This window comes from Oculina patagonica, chromosome 7 (assembly GCF_052425735.1).
Source record: "Oculina patagonica isolate OP01 chromosome 7, crgOcupat, whole genome shotgun sequence".
Lineage (NCBI taxonomy): Eukaryota > Metazoa > Cnidaria > Anthozoa > Scleractinia > Oculinidae > Oculina > Oculina patagonica.
The window spans coordinates 30042294-30062172 of record NC_135764.1 but is presented as its reverse complement, the minus strand read 5'-3'; the positions used below and the strand labels follow the sequence as shown (position 1 = coordinate 30062172).

The 19879-nt window shown below is 39.1% G+C and overlaps 4 protein-coding genes across 4 annotated transcripts in view; 2 read left to right on the top strand and 2 right to left on the bottom strand.

Annotated features, from left to right (window-relative positions):
* The first annotated feature begins 763 nt into the window (after positions 1-763).
* On the top strand, positions 764-1858 carry LOC144660108 (QRFP-like peptide receptor). Its single transcript, XM_078520666.1, has one exon. It carries the CDS (start codon positions 764-766, stop codon positions 1727-1729), a length of 966 nt encoding a protein of 321 aa, XP_078376792.1. The 3' UTR covers positions 1730-1858.
* Positions 1859-2610: 752 nt separating this feature from the next.
* Positions 2611-4387, bottom strand: LOC144661188 (histamine H2 receptor-like). Its single transcript, XM_078521890.1, has one exon. The coding sequence runs from the start codon at positions 4364-4366 to the stop codon at positions 3425-3427; it is 942 nt and encodes a 313-aa protein (XP_078378016.1). The 5' UTR covers positions 4367-4387; the 3' UTR covers positions 2611-3424.
* Positions 4388-12788: 8401 nt separating this feature from the next.
* On the top strand, positions 12789-14445 carry LOC144659367 (adenosine receptor A2a-like). Its single transcript, XM_078519776.1, has one exon. It carries the CDS (start codon positions 13366-13368, stop codon positions 14443-14445), a length of 1080 nt encoding a protein of 359 aa, XP_078375902.1. The 5' UTR covers positions 12789-13365.
* Positions 14446-15818: 1373 nt separating this feature from the next.
* The window catches only part of LOC144661703 (solute carrier family 12 member 2-like), a 31842-nt gene continuing 27781 nt past the window's right edge, over positions 15819-19879 (bottom strand). Inside the window, exons 5-6 of the mRNA XM_078522510.1 lie at positions 19185-19482; positions 15819-18351 (exon numbers count right to left, since the gene is read on the bottom strand). Coding sequence (XP_078378636.1) covers positions 17396-18351; positions 19185-19482 — 1254 coding nt within the window. The 3' untranslated portion in view covers positions 15819-17395. The remainder of the gene's footprint in view (positions 18352-19184; positions 19483-19879) is intronic.

Here is a 19879-nt window from a genome sequence, read left to right as displayed (position 1 = left end):
AGTGTCAAAACGTAATATACACTATAAATAAATAGTTTATAATAGTTAATTAAAAGACTGTTTAAAAAGAAAGGTCTTGGTTGCTCGTTTGAATGAAGTAATGCTGTTAATGTATCATGTGATTAAAATGTTGAAATTAAAAAGACTGTTCAAAGAGAAGGGTCTTTATTGCTCGTTTGAAAGACGTAATTCTTCCTTCGGTTAATTGTATACTGGCAAGTACATCTGTCTTAGTTTAACAAATTTCCGCAAACACTTTGACAACCAAGACTTATGTCAATTCTGTAATTAAATAAAATTATTCGTAAAGGAGCGCATTTGAGACTGAGAGGGTAATTCCGCTTTCAAAACAAACACAATTAGACCAGCGTGTTCACGGCGATAACTTGAGACATGATGAGGGAACAAGTTTTTAGAGGAGTTAAATCGTTAATCAAACGGATCATAGAGCTCTAGTTAAGTTATGTTAGAGTTCATATAGAACACAATCATGTAAGCAGAAAATTGAATTGAGTAGTGAATTATTCTTGAAGCTGAAAAAGCAGGTGTGGAAAATTTAAATAACCCACTTGAAATAAAAAAATGTTTCAAACTCCCCTTTCATTTGACAGATTTGCATGATTGACGTCAACGCACCAAACACGATTATCCCGCCTTCAACAGAATATAAATAGAGAGTTGCCTCTTCTTTTCTTCTGGTTAGTAAACCTGAAGAAAAACAATGCGTGAGAGAAATAGCTGATAAAGAACCTGAACTACAAGAATGGCGGCAAACGTGAGGACAACAACAAATGGAACACCACTATCCGGCTGCTTTAATCCAACAGCGAAAAAAATCGGTGAAACCTTCGCCCACTGCCTGATCTTTGTTGTTTCGTTGGCTGGAAACATCTTCATCGGAATGATTGTCTACAAGACGAAAACCATGAGAAAACCTATCAACTTTTTAATCGTAAACATGGCCATGTCCGATCTGCTGTTGTCGATTTTCCTATTTCCCGATAATCTAAAACTGTTGTACGTCGACTCCTGGCTGATCAGTGGTCCTCTTGGCCAGGCCTTATGTAAGCTGGTTAACTTCTTACCAGATGTCTCCAGTGCTGTGTCCATTCAGAGCCTGGTTCTGATAGCAGTGGATCGATTTGGTGCTGTGGTATTTCCCCTCCGTTCCTCACTCATCAGTTCAAAGCTTTGTCCCTTCTTTATTCTCACCACTTGGATCATCGCAATGGCTATCTTCTCCCTTTGGCTCTTCGCCTTCAAAGTTGTGGAATATCCAGGAGGACTGATGTGTGCACGGCAGTGGAATGAAGTCTTTGGAGAGTCCTCATCTTTTGAAAATTACTTGTTAGCAATACTTGTTGTATTCATTTATACCCCTTTAGTGTTGATAGCTATAATTTACATTATCATTTATTCAAAGCTGAAGTCACAGAGGATTCCAGGCGAGCAATCGGTCAATGCTGGAGAGCAACGCAAGAAAAGGGAGCGAAATGTGCTGAAGATGGCCATTGCTATTGTGTTTTGCTTCGCAGTATGCTTTCTGCCCCACAGTATCTACTGGACTCTGTACCTCTTGGTAGCGGACATATGGTCTTGTGGCTTCTCGTATTTCGCGTTTGTTGCTCGTGTAGTAGGTTACGCATATTGTGCTATAAATCCTTGCATCTGCTTTATTTTCAATGGAAATTATCGCCAAGCACTAAAGAAACTCCTAAGATGCTTTTGAGCGCTCTAAAGGTAATGCTTCGTAAAAACAATTGTAAACAGGAAGATCAAGTAAGATCTGCCTCTAAAGAGGGAGGAGGTTCAGAATGGGGAGGAGGGAGAAATGGCCAAAAAAATAGGGAGGAGGGAGAAATTTTGGCTAAAAAAATAGGGAGGAGGGAGAAATTTCAGCTCAAAAAGTAGGGAGGAGGGAGAAATTGGCCCAAAAGTAGGGAGGAGGGAGATTTACCGTCCTGTCCCTCCCCCTTCTCTAAAGCGACAATACTTGTAAATAACATTCATTTCAAAACTGCTTTGTATTTCAATGTACATCAGTTCAGAAACCTTTGCAGAACAGCGTATAGTTTTCTAACCGTTCTTTAGACACTGGCTTCACAATTCGACATTTAATTTTGTAAACTCTGTAAATAATATTGTTGTATTCAGGAGCACTTATAAACTGAAACTTTTAATTAATATTTAATATTTCAACCAGCTTTGTATTTACTTCAATTTACACATAGAAACTTTGCAGAATGGTATTATGACCGTTCTTTGGAGAAGGCTTTACAGTGAATTGGTACTCCAATGTGTAATTCCTTACATTAGGAAGCAACAAAATGCGCATATTAAAAGCACATTAGAGTAAATTGATTCCCTTTCTTTTTTACGCTAGAATTATTCTTCATAATTTGGGATTTTTAGTTTTTATTCCATGTCACGATATTTAAATCGTTTGTTGACTGAGTGGGCAGCCTGAACAGGAAGCCCTTGTCAATCACTTCCACGTTGAAATCACGTGTAATGCGCGGAAGTTTTCCTCTCAAACACGTACTACTACCACCACCACCACCACCACCACCACCACCACCGAATCAGTGGATCATAGGCTACGTTTTCCAGGAATAAAAACGACATCGAAAATTTCATTTCATAGGCACTTTAATATACGCGCGACTCTCACTACACTAGGATGTTATTAAGTGTAGAATAGGGAACCCAAATAGAACGTTTTAAAAATAACCCCTCCCTTTATGTAAGATTCACGAAGTATTCTTGTTGATAAGCTAAGTCCTGGTGGGATCTAAGAAGATAAGAAAAGATATTGGTTTAAAACCGTTTTTTGTTATTAACTCTTTACCCTACAGGTTTTTTAAAAATAAATTAGAAATAGATGATATGTAATTTTCTACAAGCTGATGTCACAGTCAATCCCCTACGGGCAAATATTAAACTTCTGGGCATTTGACTTTTCTCAAAAATTTTGGTCAAATTCTCCGCTATATATGTTGGCAGTTTACACGGTTAAATGCCTCACCGGTTAGGGCTACATAGAGCGTCAAATTCCAAACCGTTTCTGTTAACCTGGAACTTTTAAAAAATATCTATTTCAAAAGAACTTTGAATTTGCTTCTGTTTACCCTAAAAAAACCTTGCAGAATAGTATATTTTTAACATTCCTTATTTCAGTTAAGAAGCAACAAAATGCCCAAATAAACACATGAAATAAATTAAAAACATGACATTAAAATTGATTTCCTTTTCACAGCCATTCAACAACCAAGCAAAACAAATTAAAAGCTCTCTTCTCTCCTCTCCTCCACTTATAATTATAATCCACAGGTGCGTAGAAGTTTCTTATTTTAAAACTTCAGAAGTTCTTGTGTAGTTTAACACTTGTGCTATTCATCCCCTGGACAGAATGTTCGTTTGTAAGTCAGAAATTGTTCTGAGCTGAAGGTGCCACGACTGGCAAAGTTCGAAAAAGAAATCGCCTCATTTCTTTCTGTCGCCAGCAGTAAATCAGAGGATTGAGAAGAGAGTTTAACATGCCAAACGTTCGGATCCACGGAGCAGCGAATGAATTTGAAAGTCCAAGGTTCAACTCGAATGCATAGGACAAAACAGTCAAAGCCATTGGTAGAAAGCACAGCCCAACAGCACCGACTACAAACACGGTTGTCTTGAGCGCTTTGCTCTCTCTAGTGAATCTTTTTACTTCTTCTTGCGGTAACTGTTGAGTAATGATCTTTTTTCGGTGGCGAATTGTTTCACGATACAATATGATGTAAGCGACCGCAATGAAAAGAATACACGAAATAAGGGCAAAGCCAAATAAAAAATTTAGAATTATTGCGATGTTTATGACCGGTTTAAACACCACGCACGAAATAGAATAGAGCCAAACTGCGATCACTGCCACCTTAATGTTCCTCTTTGTGGTAATGTCAGGATAGCGCATAGTAAATTTGATCGCAATAAGCCTCTCGCAAGTAAGTAACATCAGATGAAGACACGAACAAACAGTCAGAACGCGAAAACATGAATTGTGAATCTTGAACCAGCGAAAGTGATCCATACGAAGTAACTCGAATATTTTCCATAGGATAAACGATGGCTGTACTGTGAGACCAGTTAAGACATCGGTTGCCGCTAAACAGGCCAGCAAGATGTTGGTGTTGCTCTGGAGTCTTGGTCGTCTTTTCACGGCCATTATCACCAGCACGTTGAGCAGAACTGTCAAAGAACAAGTGATGCTGTTAATGACGATGGTGATGGTAACATTTACCTTGAGTGGGACAATTCTTGCGTCTTCTTCCATGGAAGACTTGTTGGTAATAATTGTAAAATTTGAACATGTATTGTTGCAGTTGGCCATGTTTTGGTAGGACTGGTTAAAATTGTCTGAAGGGGAAGGCTTTATAGGTAGTCAGGGTTTTTAATATTCATTTCCGTGCTACGAAATAATTCACATCGATTATGTTCGCCGAATCCAAATGCTTTTTTAGCATGTGTTCCCATGCAGATTAATTCGTTTTTGTATGAATCGTTTTAGTTTGAATATTAGAATATTGATTTTTTATTTCAATCACTTCAATCACACTTTTGATATTTTGGAAGTTTAATTGATATTTTCCTGTCAGACCGATTAAAGAAGGTTCGTCGATTATTTTTTCCTTTCCAGCCCCTCAAGATATTTTTAAAAAGCTGAAAAATGCAGTTAAGAGACATTCAAAACCGCAGTAGAAACATTTTGCCAAACGTTATTTAGAATAGAACAAGACTTTTCTGCGAGACGTTAATTATGCTAATGACACGTAATAGTCTGTATATTTTCCAAGTCCCAATCTTACCGTTAAAGTGCAGTAATAAAGTGATGCTTCAACGCAAGAAAAAATAATTTAATGTAAAGAAAAAATAAAGCTCGTATATTGCGTTCTTAAGATTGTGTCAACTTCTCCATTGTTAGAAAAAAAACTGCCTCAAAAATCTCCATTGCTACTTATGCTAATGGACATAATATTTTACTAGTCTCATTGTTATCGCTTAAGTGCACGGATAAAGTGATGTTTCAAATGTGGTAAAAAGTAATTAAATGTAGGAAAATTAATTAGATCTTGTATATTGCGTATATTTACTAGAAATTAATTTTCGTTGCGGCGCGGATGAATTAAAGTTCTGTTGGCTTTTTTAAAAAAAAAAAAACATTCAAGATATCTACATGCAGTCAGCAAAAATATTCTGACGTTTCGTCAGGATATGCAACAATGTTCAACGATCCGAATGAGCGGCCGAGTGAACAGTGTAACATGTCAGGGGCACCCAACACGGACCGTTTCGGTGAATATCTGTTCGGAAGACCTATAATCGCCTACGATTTTCGGATTAATTTAGTGTGATGGAAAATAAACTGGAAATTTCTTTAGCTCAAACATTCGTGACATGGGAAAAAGTAATGCTGTTAGGGGAAAATCGCCTTGTTTTGAATTATAAACTCAGTAAAACCACTGTCGCTAGTAAATTGTAGAATCAGGAAAACTACGGTCGTTCGTGAATTTTCAACTCAGTAAAACTACTGTAATTCGTAATTATACTATGAATGAATGATTCTACGCGCAAAGAACATTTTTTAATGGGCAAATATTTCGACAGGTACTGGTGCTATTTTTGAGACAGCTGATGGCGTATTACACCACATAACACTCAGTTCACGTATAGTGAATTCTAAACAGCACTCGGGTTAGCCTGAATAACACTCCGGTTAGCCTAAATAGCGCTCGGTTAGCCTAAATAGCACTCCAGTTTGCCTACTTTAGCTTAGGTTGCTTGCGGTTAGCCTTTATAATAGGGTTAGGATTTTTACCTCAAAAATTGGTTTCCGGCAGCTTGTCATGATCATCGGTGGCCTAGTGGAGATGATTTCCTCTTGGTAATCCGACGACCCGGGTTTGAATCGTCTTAGTGCCTTTTTTTAACTTTAAAAAAGTTAAGTATGATTCAAACCTCATGAATGAAAAATTAAGAAGTCTCACTACATGGACTGCCGGAGTGCAGAATAGTCACTCCTGTTTTCAAAAGGCGGCTTGTTACATCCGGCCGCCATCTTGAAAGCGGAACAGACCCTGGGAATGAGGTTGATAGCAGTGTAGTTGTCTGATCCAGTCTCCCAGGCTTCGGGGCAAAACGAGGTAATCGGAGCCTCGGTCGGGCTACGGTGGTAGGCTATGTCATATGCTGAAGCATAACGGATCGCTCAATAGCATGATAGCATACCCGTCCTGACGAGTCAACGTAAATTAATGATTGGAAATCAATCGACTTATCAATAGAAATCGATAATAGTTTGTTTCTTAATATCGATCGTTATCGGTCAAGCGATGATCAATCCATGCATAGCACATCATGAAACATAACTTTATGGTGGTGTAAAGCTAATCAGCTTTACGCCACCTTTACATTGCATTTTTAAAGCTGACCTTTATGCCAGCCTTATACACACTTTGAAAGGCAGATAAAGAGACTCCTTTACACCAAATTTAAATCACATTTACATACGATAGCGTCAAGGTCAGTTTAACCACAGTTAACAACATTTATTTGATGGTTTAGAGTTGGATAACCAACTTTAATTCAGATTTTACCACTTTTAATTTTACGTAAATCCCAATTTTTATGCTGTGATAGTCACAGTCTCAATGTAAACTAAATTATATCAATTTTTAGGCGGTGACGCCTATATGTTATCGCCCGGTGGATGGTCGTGTGAGGTGTGAGGATTACTCCAACCGAGTAGCACTGGGAACTAAGCATATGGGTCACGCTTTGATTGTTTACTCAGTTTCGGTACGCCATCTTTGATTCTCATGAGTATTAATCAACTTTGAGCATCCATCGGCAAAATGCGTTTGATTTCTAACAGTTGGACGGAGGTTTAGGGTGAGGAGAGAATGATGTACTGGATAATTGTGAGCTCGCTTACAGAACTTTTTAACCGTTGTACGTGTAGTCATCAAAATCGGCATACGTGAGTGAAGGCGGCTTTTTAGTGTCATAACTTTTGAGACCGTTCCAGTATAAAAAGGCCAACCGATGGCAGTATCTTGATTAGATTGCAAAGGTGAGCTTTCTGATCTTTGTTTGTTTTGGCGTGCATTGTTATCGATAATAATAATGTAAGTTTAGGTTAATTTTATTTCCTTTTTGCTTCGCGGCTCGCCATCTACCTTTTTCTGCTTTTGATAATATTTATCTCAAGTCAAAACAGTGACGGTATGGGGGTATCCGTATTCCTAATTGTACGAGAAACCACTTAAAGAATTTCTACTCAATTGCTGATTTAGCTGATCTAAAATGTTTTGTTTGATAAGTTGCATAAATCAGATACAGTGATTCTAGTAAGCGGTGTTGACTTGATTACATTTCAATTCGGAAATGTCACACAATCTTCGTTATCCTGGGCCTTTCTGTTGCTAAATGACGAAGTTCATAATAATTAAATGTACTTATTTTATCATACTGTATGTATGTATTGTATTGGAAGTTCGTTTTGTAGTTTAAGCAAATAAAAAATTAAATTAAAAATATCAATTTCTGTTCTATAATCATTTTAAAGCGTCATCGCCTGTGCATGCATGTATGCGTGCCGTTTATTATGGATTGCTATTGGTTGTCATCAATTTCTATCGATCATTCGGTGGTTACTTAGCTTTGCGAAATTAAGGTGGCTCCATAGGGTTTTGAGATATTACGGCGCGCGCACAAGTTATTCCCATCAAGAGATCATTTTCGCGTTATTTTTTAAACTAGTTAAATAAAAGCTGCCGAAATATTAAAAATAAGGACTAAAATATGTTGTGCATTATTTTTTTTTTTAAATAACGGCATTTGCTTTTGAGCTACATCTACCTAAAAAGTCCTATTTTTTGGTGTTTTAATGGATTTGATCTTAAATTTCTTTCATTTTCTTCGGTGAAAATTTTTGAAATTCTCCCAACGGATTGAATCTGATGAGAAGTAACTTTAAAAAACAAAAAAAGTAGGGGTTGTCAAGGCCGTTTTTTCGTTTTTGGTTATTTTGTGTTTTTTTGACTAAGCAAAAAAACTGGCTTACAATTTTTTTAACAAAATCGGCAAAAAGGGCAGTTAAAAAGGTATCACATCTCTGCCAAATTTTAGGGAATTTCACCGAAGGAAACTCTAGTAAATCCCAGGGGAAAATTTCTATTTTCGCCCGAATAACAATTACGTCATCAGAATAGAAATTGTCCAAGATCGCTATTTGAGCATGCGTGAACTTTCGAACCATACGAGTTGATGTGAACAGACGAGCGTTCCACGTTGTTGTCGGTTTTTGTACGAATATCTGTTAACAGAAGGGTTAGTTACAGACATACCTTAATCCCATATGTAGCAGAAACTCTGAAATTCTGCTCGAAGTATCTCACAATCGCGGAGACTACTCTCTATTTTCTCCTTTGCTTTCGATCGTACGAACTTTACAAAAGCCGCCAGAAGCACCGCGGACGTTGTAAACACCTCTTTGGGGTGTTGTAAACTCTTTTATCTGCTCAACACAGGAAAGCACGGGTGTTGTTTCATTGGCAGGAAGCAAGTTTCACGTTTTCTCGCCGAAAATTTAACGCTCGCGTGAAGCCGCCATGTTTGTTTTGATTTGCCAGCATTTAAAGCTCGCCCATTTTCGTACCCATTCTTCGCGCGGTCAAGAAACCCTTAATACAGTTTTGAGAGGGCAAATCAGTCCAACGTTTAACTCTGTTGTACAATCTCCAAAAAAGTTTTGTCGTTCTCTTATCACTGTTTGTTACATCCTAAAACCATCTAATGCGATATTTGGAAAAAAAAAAGCTTATTAACAGCTTAAATGAACGGCCGAGTGCTTATGAGAGGACTGGCATTAGTAGTTTAATTGGCGTTTTTCTCAAAATCTACCCGACCCTACCTCAAAATTTCAGAAATAAGAAATTGGCTTTGATTTATTATTCATGCAAAATTATATAAAAATCTGTAAGACAGATTTTTTGCAAAATAGGAAAACGTGATATTTTGCCGATTTTTCAAATAGCTCAAAATCTGTCTTACAGATTTTTTCAAAATTTTGGCCGTAGACGTGGTTCACCTCTTAAATTTAATTGTGAAAGTTTCATAATAGGTTGTACGGTAGGTTTTCTAGAAAATCTGGATCAAAATCTGGCTTTTACGACCTCCGAAGCAAATCAAATTGCGCCTGCGAGCGCGCGCTAATATGACGCCATGCGTCGCGAGCGATAATGAAAGACAGAATTAGAACTTCTCCGTCGTTTGTTTATCCACTTTTTTTGTCGTATTGTTTTTCGTCCCAGGTTTCGAGACTTATCTGAAAGTATTTTGAAGTTTTCTTTTGTATACAATTTTGGTAAAGCGCGGTAAAGCAGATGGAACTCTTTTTCGTTTCTGTTTAGAGTTGCTAGCGCCATTTTAGGCCGCGCGAGCAATAATGACGTCAAGCAGAAAATCGTAGCGCGCGCCTTTGAGACACGTAAAAACTGTATTCGGCCACCTTAAGGTGATTCCACTGAAATAGAAGGAGTATTAAAAATTTTCTGAAACTTGGTCCAGGTAACAATTATGTTATGAGCATTAAAAAAATGAAATAAAAAATGGGGGTCACCGCGCTAGTTTTTGTGTAAAATGGATGGGCATTATAGCAAATTTACGACCCGCGAGATATATATTAGGAACCCTAGTAATCCAAATGGGGATCGCATTTGTTTCCAGAAAAAAAAAAAACATTTTTGCATCAAAGAATTAGTCTAGTTCAACAAAATAGACTTTGATCTTATATTAAAAACTGTTCTTATTGTACAGGAATTAAGATAAGGAAAGAAATTTAAGATTTGCTTCGTGCGCACGTTAACGGCATTACCTAAAAACGTGTTTTTTACGGCATTAAAATTAAAATATCTCAATGTAGAATGTTAAACTTTTTTTTAAAATCGCGATATATTGTAGACAACAGTATGACATTTAAATTAATGCATTAAAAAATGGGGGTCACCGTGCTCGTTTAAGAGAAAACGACCATTTATTTCCTTACCGAGCTTAGCCTGAAGGGAATCTCGTAGTGTTCTGTGTGCGCGCGCGCTCGTGCGCGCGCTAAATGACGCGAAAACTTATGCGCAGAAAGGATGCGCAATGCAATACCGTGGAATCACCTTAAATTGAAATTTGACGGCAAATGGCACTTGGTGAAATGCTGGGAACTTTAGCTTTAGACTTTCTGTGGGTGGTACCCGGTAACTCATATTCTATTTACGACTTTCGATACCGATTTCGATATAAATAGATGTTTCTATTTTTGAAAAACACGCGAGCTCATTATATGTAAGATTTAAATGATTTGTGTGTAGTGATTGTTTTAATAAAATTTTGCGAAGTATCATTTCAGTCTACTTTTGTCGACAACTATATAACTTAAGCGATTGGATTTTCCCGAAGTTCAGCGTCCATTTAATTTGTCGTTAAAAACAGAAACTGTCCGCCAAAAGGGAAGTAAACTGATGGAAAGCACTTGTGAAGACAGTGGATACGAAAAACTACTTCGTGTAATAATAAATAAATGAATAAATAAAAAAAAAATAATAAAATAAACAAGGTCTTGATAACAGCAAGCACGTAAAGATTTTAAAGAACATGTTTCAATAGAAACCTCTATCATCTTCAGTTGAATGATTTATCATTCAACTGAAGATGACAAAGGTTTCTGTCGAAACATGTTTTGTTAACTTAAAATATTTGTCGTTTTCTTTAAAATGAATAAAGAAATAATTAAAGAAATATATAATTAATAAGTAACTCATTTAAATAGAAATCTATGTCAGTACATATGCAAGTATTATCGTTCCTTTGTAGTAAATACTCACTACTGGTTGTGACAAATAAAATGTTAGGAAATTGTTCGAAAGAAATTGCGTCCAGTCTCAGAACTCGCTATTAATGAATGAAGCTTTTTAAAATTGAAACGAAAATCTTAAAGGAGCAATGTCACGGTATATTAAGTCATTTTTCTTATTCCTTTCAATTTGAAAGAAATCTCAAAATAAACAGCGACGCAATATTAAAATTTTTAAACGTCTTCGTTGCTTTTACCTTTATTTCTTGCATTCTTTTCATGTTATGTTCTTACTTGATTTTATATCGTGAAACTTTTAGCCACCAGAAAACGATCAAAACTCAACAGCTGCCCCAAGAGGAAGTGGAAAGATTCGCCAAAGAAAGCAAAGCGCTCAAGACAACTGTGTTCGTAGTCGGTGCTGTTGTGTTGTGCTTTGCACCAGCGTTCTTTTTTTCTTGTGCTATCGGTTGTGAGAATGTTTCAAGTCTCAGTCTCCGTGTTCCGACCGTGGGTCGGAACACGGAGACTGTTTTTTAACATAGAAAAACAACAAAGGTGTAAAAAGGCGAAAATAACCAACAATGGTTCCGACTGATAAAGATTAAGATTAATTTTGAACGACAATTTTGAAAAAAATTGCCAATTCTTTCCAAATGTGTTGTCCGTGACGTATACGTAGCTCCTTTAATTTTGGTGGTGGTGGTGGTGGTGGCGGGGGTAGGGGGAGTGGGGTAGGGTGGGGTAGTGGAGTATAAGGGGGAACTGAGTTGTACCTACCCACTTTTAGCATTTTAAGAAACCCAAATTAAAACTGATGACTCTCGTTCGGTAACAAGAATGTGTTTGTTTATGTGGTCCAGCAAGTCCAGCACACCGAACATTAGGTCTTTGCGCCGCCTATAAGTTGATTTTCCAACAAGTATGCACAAAACCCATTGAGAGATCGAGATTCTGGCGGCAAATCCCCATTCATGTGTTGTGAATACTAGAATTTGGCTAAAGACGCTTGATATATGATCACCTGGTAACATATTATTTGCTTTGCCATGTCTCTTGCTGTCCCTCTTTGGTTGAAACGTGGTTTGCGTGGCTTGTGACCCGGTGCACGCGAAAACTGGACGCCGATCCACGTTTCAAGTCCCGTGCTCTTCACCGACGGATTAAGCCTAGGTACAAGGCAGTCATGTGCAACACACATCAACAGAGACAACACTGAGTTTGGGTTATTTGACTTTGGTGAAGAAAATGTTTGCTCATTATCATGATTATTCAAAACAGTAAATTTACAAAATCATTAATCGCCCGAGTCAAAGACATTTTGTCATTTTGCAAGTTATATTTATTACTGGATATTATAGGTACAAAATTAGTTAATTTGGGTCGCGGGCTGTTTTTTTATCTGTGAATAGCTGTGAATAAAATATAATGCTTACCCTTTTGAATAATTAATGTAACGTAATTTCCTTCTGAATCCTGAGTATTGTTTTCAAGCAGGAAATATTGACTGAGGAAAACTAAAATATTTGACAGCGATTTCAAATAGCCATCGCTTTTTTAGCAGTTTTATGTCTCAAACAGTCCTACATTGTTCTGACGCAAAATTATTTTCACAATATATTATTTTTCTTGTCTAATGTACCTGTCATTAAAGTTAAAAATTCTGTTGTCTTTCCTCAAATACAAAAAGAAAATTGCCGGAGCAATTTCCAGTGAAAGGTGTTGACTTTTTCAATATTTGATTGACATGCAGTCAGATAAGACATTTGATAACTCAAACAAAACCGTTTCGCGTGTTGGCGTAGAACAGGTTGTTTCTTTGACATTCAAATACGTGTCAAGAGATAAATAGCGTATTGACAGTCCCATAATTAACGCTTTTGTTGTGCACGGGTAGAAGCGAAATATCATCCTGTGTTTTCAAGTGGGTGTTCAATTCGTATGGGGAAACTCGATTTTACTGAATGGTTTTTGGTTCGGGTTAAGGTAAACGGCGGTCAGAGGCGACGGTTTACTGTATTTTTAATACACGGGAAGCTTTCTGAGCGCGTAGTTCGCCGTGTTTTTTGAAAACTGGAAGGTTTCAGCTATATTTATATTTCGGTTCAGTGCAAATATTGCGCCGGAACAGAAAGGCGATTAGAAGAGTCTTTTCATGGAAACATGGACGACAAATCTTCAACCAAGAGGGAATTGATAGAGTTTCTTAGTCACTTTGTATCGACGAACTAAACAGTGCAGTTTTGGGAACTGTTTGGTTGGAACTTCAGGGAACTTGAGGTAAAAACACAAACCCCTATAGTTGATTTTGTAGACAGAAGAGAGCAGTTCTCTGTTTGAGGACGAACGCCGAGGTATTTATCACGCAGCAAAATACTGTGGGTGTTTCATTCTTCTACTTAACGACGCTGCATTTTTATTCAAAGGGACGTTTACTGAAAAAAAAGTTCATAAATAATACAGATATCTTTTTGTTAATAACAATTGACATGGATATGACATTTAACAACACAGAAAATGTTGACACTGATGGTAAATATCAAACCAGCTATGTTATTACAGCCGTTAGTTTAATCGTGATATCTGCCTTGGCTTTTGGCGGGAATTCGCTTGTGTTGGCCGCTGTAGCAATCAACCGAAATCTTCGCTCCATTTCAGACCTCTTTTTGGCGAATTTGGCCGTGGCGGACTTGTGCCAAGCGGCTCTGGCTATTCCTCTTCGTGTCGCAGTTCTTCTCGAAGCTAGCCACGAACGTTCAATTTCATGTCACGTGGTTGTTTGTTTTGCGATACTTTTTGGAGGTGCTTCGAACATCAACATTCTGCTCGTGAGCGTAGATAGATTCATAGCCATAAAATGGCCATTCAATTACACTAGCTGGGTTACAATGAAGTTGTTCATTTGTTCCCTTGTCATAAGCTGGTTATCTCTGATTCTGTTTGCGATTTTACCCCTGGTGGGGTTGGGAAGGTCTGAAGGAACATCGTCTCTGACTTGTCGTTTCACCGCGACCTTAAACAGAGAGTATGTCGCAACTGGCTATGTTCTTATTCACGGATTTCCACTAATCACCATCATTATCCTCTACCTCTTTATCCTGAAAGCGTCATTTCGACATTCGCGCGCTATCGCGGCCCAGGAATTCAGCTTGAGGACAAACAATTCACTACCTCACGAAACCTCGATCACACACGAAGAATTTAGCACAAACGGGGAACAGATTCGGGAAAAACCTCGAGATAACCTTCCTCACCTGCGCCTACGTAACCGCGTTGTCAACGCCAACAGGCACGGGAAAGGTGCCCGGATGATCGCTGTATTGTTAGGCGTATTCATCATTCTCGTGCTGCCAATCATCGTGATCGACGTGGTGGAGATGTGGAAGGCGCCGTTTGCTCCGCCTGCTGTGGTCAATGCCGCTGTCTGTTTGATTTACGCTAACTCAGGAGTGAATGTTTTTATCTACGCCGGCTGGAACACAGAGTACAGAAGAACGTTTCGTCTTGTCTTAGTTGCTCTTTGGAAGTTGCTGAAAAGCCCTTGTTCCCGAATTTCGTTGAACGGATAAGAAAACTCCAGACCTGTTCATTCATAAAAACGCAAACGACGCAGGCCAGACAATCAGAACTCAAAACGCGCGATCGGTGCGTTGCCGAGTGCGGGTACGCAACACTGACAAGCGCGTGAAAACTCTTCTCCTGATTGGTGATCTAATGGCAGGCTTCATTTTTTTTTTACCCATTTAATTCCACCTTTAAGGAAACGCAATGCGAATTATGAATTTCATTCATTACCCTTCAAACAAAATTGGTCTTTGCTATATACGCCATAGCAAAGAGCTAGTTGGGGAGCAGCGCGAACAGCGAAGCGCGCGAGTGACGTCACGACTTAGACAAGACTCAGACAAACAAACCGAAATGACGGACGATTTTCCTAAAACACTAAATGTTTTAAAGCAGCCGGTATTCCTAAAACACTTTTATAAAACAAAAAGTTCGCCTAGATTCCTTCTATTTCTCTCAGAACACGCTGATGTTTTTTTAGCCTTGTGGCGGTTATATTCATTTGCATTTTATTTTTAGACCTCGCGCGCTTCGCTTTTCCGGACGAACGGCGGATGGAAAAAATTGCGCCATGAACATAATAGTCGCTCCTGTAAATATCTAATTACCGTTACTGTTCATCAGTCGTTCTCAGAGTCCCTGATCTAGGGCGAGAAGTGAGAACCTGAGGACGAGGTTGGTTTGACAAGCAGAAACAAAATGGCGACGATCAAGGGAGGGGATGGAAAAAAAGCCGACAAATCTCCATCAGAAAATCATATTATTTTCACAAACAAGGTCCTCAATAATAGCGGAAGAACTTGCTTTCAGAACTTCGACGAATGAATGCATGAAATGCTACCGTCTAATAAAATGTAAGGCCTTCTTCTAAACGGAAAATCTAAAACTTACTTGGAACACACCACGTTTTTCGCGCATTTTATTAATTCCAATTGGCTTGGTGATGTACTTGTACGTTACTTGTGATAGAGCGGATTTCACTTGAGTGTCGAAAGTAAATTGCGTTTGCTTTGGTTTTGCATTACTATGCTTAGTGATTGGCTTAAAAATCTCGCGCCACTGTCTCAGCCAATCATGAGTAAAACCAAAACCAATCGTGACTCGCTCGCGCACGTTTTCCCGCGCTTCGTGCCAGCTACATGTATTTGCTCCGAGTTTTGATTGGTTCACTGGGTTGTCTGTGTTCTTTGTGATTGGCCAGAGTAATTACTTTGGTTTTGGTTTTACGACACTCAATTGAAAACTGCTCTATTTACCTCTTACTTAGTTACGTCATCGACTCTGTGAACTTCGTTCGAGTTCTTACACGAATTCGGAGTTTATAATTATGGTCACTTGATTTGAACAAGTCCGCTTTGTTATACCAACGTTTCCTTCTGTATCCAGGCTAAAGCATTATCACACGCAGACAGTTTTACAAACGCAATTTAATTTCAATATAGTTTTGAACTTATTTATAACACATATTGCCTTTTAATAAGGCAGTACTGGGTTGCAGATTAGTGGAATACAAAGAATAAATATCAGTGTTAAATGTGATATTAAAGGTGCTACGTATGTTGTCCTGCTATGTCTTTTCTTCAGTTGCAAGTTCCAAAAGTTAACTGACTCTTTAGGGGCAACGTCAATCCATGGAGGTAGGTAGTCTTTAACCGGACTGGTACCATTACCATTGTACTTAAAGGTATAGTACTGGCGCAGCCATTTTGCTGCATTTTACGAAAGATGGTGCTAAAATTGATTAAGTACCTCTTTATACACGAAATGCGCCTGGAAGACCAATTTCGACATATTAACTGAGTTGTTGAAGGGAGAGTAAATTGTGATTAGTTTTAAGCGTTTGTTTGAAGACTGATACTGACAGCGGCTATTTCAGATTGTGAATGAAACCTTGTGCATGCGTCACTCGGGCCAACACTCAGTACATTAGTATAATTATTTTTATCAAAACTAGACAATTATGTTTAGGTTTTCATCGATAAAAATATCATGTCTTTTGCATTTGATTTTTCAAAGAAGCCGACTAAAGCGAATGCTTGGTACTCGTAAATGGCTCCGCGTTCGTTTGAACTTATTTCTTGGACTGGAATAACCATCAAATGTAAACAAGAAATGACGGATCAATTTAGGTTTCTGGGAAACTGCTCACCTACCCCTCCCCAAACCTAACATTTTGCCCAAAGCGATAAGTAAGGGTTAATGTTAGGTTTGGGGAGGGGTAGGTGAGAACTGGTTTCCCGATTTCTCGAACCTCCAAGGGAAACGAAAATAAGGCCCGGTTCAGACGCCGATCTTTTCATGAGCCGAACCTAATTCCTTGAATTAAGTACATGAAAAGATCGGCGTCTGAATCAAATTAGAACGGCTATTTCAATTTGGAACGGCTCACCCGTTCTTCCCGCCTGGCTTGGCCGAGAATTTGGAACACCTTTGGAACGGCTTTGATTCAGACGACGTACTTTTCATGTGCCGATCCTAATTCATAAATTATTATAATGTATTTTGATAACTTTGACTGGTTTTATTGGAACTGTATTAGGAACGGCCTCGGAACGGCCAAAAAGTACGGCGTCTGAATCAAGAGGCGTACTTTTGTCAATTTGGGTCGGTCTAAATTCGAATTGAGTTCGGCTCATGAAAAGTACGGCGTCTGAACCGGGCCTTAGTTCGAAAAATTGCAGGAGGTCGAGAAATTGGGGGGGGGGGGGGGGGAGGTGAATAGCAGTGTTCGACTGAGTGAAGGAAATACAAGGGAAAGGACTTTTGGTTCGAGTATAGTTAGTAAAGCGGTTCGAGTTATCGGGTGGTTCGAGAAATGGAGGGTTAGAGGAATCCGGTATGCGGTGTTGTGATTACGGTGTAGGTCCCTCAAAACCTAAAGTAGAAAAACTCTCGACCAATTCCACACCGAAAGGACGGTTTTAACTCAGTAATAAGGTAACTAAACAGATTCGACTATGAGTAAAATGTCAGCACATTTGTCTGATTGCCGCGTACGAGCAGCACTGGCGGTAGGTCAGCGGACAACACTTCAAGCCAACTCATGTACATCAGGGGGGTGGTGACGTCTGTGACCGGGACTGGAATGGAGATCACCACTAGCCTTGTGTCCTCTGAACAGTTCTGTCGCACCAGCTCCCCTATCCGGATGGTTCTTAGAACCTTCTGGTCCTCGATTGGTTCGTCTCCGAGCTCATCGCCAATCGGCAGGCGTCTAAAGGCGTCGATGCTTTCCTTCGATGGCTTCTGGTTGACACCCTCAGTTTCCTCAACGCAGCTGGCGTCAATACGAAACTTCTTCAGTAGGGTTGCCATGCGCAGTCCCTGCGGGTTCACCCCCTGTTTGGAGCGAATGTCTGCAGAGAAGAACCTTAGCTTGCAATTCTTCCAGGCGCGATGGAGAGTCAAGAGGTATGGAATCAACACTGTCAACCCACCATCGTCGTACAACCACCAAACATCGATAGTGCCTCTCTGCTTCTCCTTCAGTGCGATCTTTAGAAGCTGAGGTACCGCTCCGTCTTCGGAGGCCGTTGCAGACACGTTATCAGGGCTTGTAAGGCTCTCTCTTTCTTCTTTCGTAACTCCTTTCGACGGCGCAGAACGTTTGGGCTTGGAAGACTCGTCTTCGTTTAGAATGGAGTCTGAATCCGTCGAACTTTCGTCGTCGCTCTCCTCTTTCACTTTCTCGACGATGAATTCTTCTTTTTCTTTCTCATTCATGCGAAGAATTATCAATCCGTAATTCAGCTCAAATACGTCATTGATGACGCCAAGGTAGTCGACTACTTCACTTAGGTGCCTCTTATCTGTCCAGTTGTTTTTGAAGCCCATGACCACTGTGTTTGGTCGCACCTTGCCCAGTCCAGCCAGATGAAACATGGACTGCACACCAGCGCGTAGACTGAGGGCTGGTACGAGACAAAACAACAAAATGGTTATGAAATAAATGAAGACTAGGTAGATTTTTGTCATTTAAAATAACCACCCTGCATTATCTCTCAATCAATCACGGAAAACGCTTCAGTTGACAACAACAGTCGCACGCCGTTACAAATTGCTCAGCCAATCAAAACTTTAGGGTAACTTTGAAAAATGCAGGTTTACTCGCGGGTTTTTACTGTACTACTCGTTTTGTGCACATAATGAAATTGTACAAAAGTTTACTCGAAAATGCAAAAAGAAACTCCTTCACCTGATAGTTGAAGGTGGTTTACATGGTGTCAACTTCAAACTAAACTCGTTCCGTTTGAGTTTTGAATTTTTGATAAAATTAATAAAAGATGAGAGTTTAAACAAAATAAGTTTTAGTACATCCTTTTTCTCTATAAGAATATTGTTTTTCCGGCCCAGTCAAAACATCCTATTTTTTGCCGATGTTTGGCTGAAAATATTCTTGTGAATATTCTTAGATTGTAGCCTACATGTACATGTACGACATTTCCGTTTCTGCTGTATGCCATACATATGTATTAAATGTGCCGTTCATCGAACTGTCATTAGCATGACCGTCAAACATTTGGCTAGTGCAAGTTGTTATCGTTTTATTTTATCGTTTTGCCGTTTACAGAAAGGAAAATTTTTATACGCTAAGTTAAAAACATATAATTGTGTTGTGCTTACAAATTTTCAACACAAACTTATATTTTTTAAAAAATCTCAGCCTCGGCTTTATTCTTAATATATGCTTAAAATTTCACAAATTTCAGCCTCGATACTCTTTTAGCGAACAGGCATTGCTCACCTGTAGTCACTGCGCGGAAGGCTTTAATCTTGTGTTCTCTGATCCATTTAGCATCCCCGTTGTCTGCAGACAGAGATCCGAAAGGTTTTTTGATCACATTGCCGTACACCATCAGGCTGACATTCTTGGTGATCTGTGACACGAGGTATGTCAAGTTGGGTCGGTCCTGTGGACTACCTGTCAGTACCAGGCAGTGAGGGCGGAAATTTTTCACGTGATCGCTTATTTCATCCAGCCGACGAGTGTAACGCAGTGCTTGGACAAAGGTGTAAGCTTGGGCAGGGGAACCCCAGTTTACCTGCATTGAGCAAAGGAGAAAAAGAACTGATCAAGAATTCTTGGTTTTCATGTGACGTCATCAAAATTCTAAAACCCAGAATCGCAAGACCCCTGAGTTTTTATCCTTCACTGGCTACTAGACGTCCTTAATATATATCCTGTTGGGGTTTTTAGCTCGATAGCATTCGCCGTCTTTAAGATGGTAAAAGCATTTTGAATTTCGGAGTTTCACGACACATGAGATCAAAGTTGACCTGTCACGTTTTCTTTAAAAGGTGCCTCATCCTAAGATTTTTAACAATCTGGACAGTTGAGGTCGGGTACCGAATAAACGCCAGGCCTCTAAGGTGGAGTTGAAAATAGGCCCCTCAGGTATTTGTTTGAGGTATGGTAAGCTGTAGGTATATTAGCAAGAC

Coding starts and splice junctions, on each gene's coding strand:
- LOC144660108 (XM_078520666.1), top strand. CDS start 764: ATGGCGGCAAACGTGAGGACAACAACAAATGGAACACCACTATCCGGC.
- LOC144661188 (XM_078521890.1), bottom strand. CDS start 4,366: ATGGCCAACTGCAACAATACATGTTCAAATTTTACAATTATTACCAAC.
- LOC144659367 (XM_078519776.1), top strand. CDS start 13,366: ATGGATATGACATTTAACAACACAGAAAATGTTGACACTGATGGTAAA.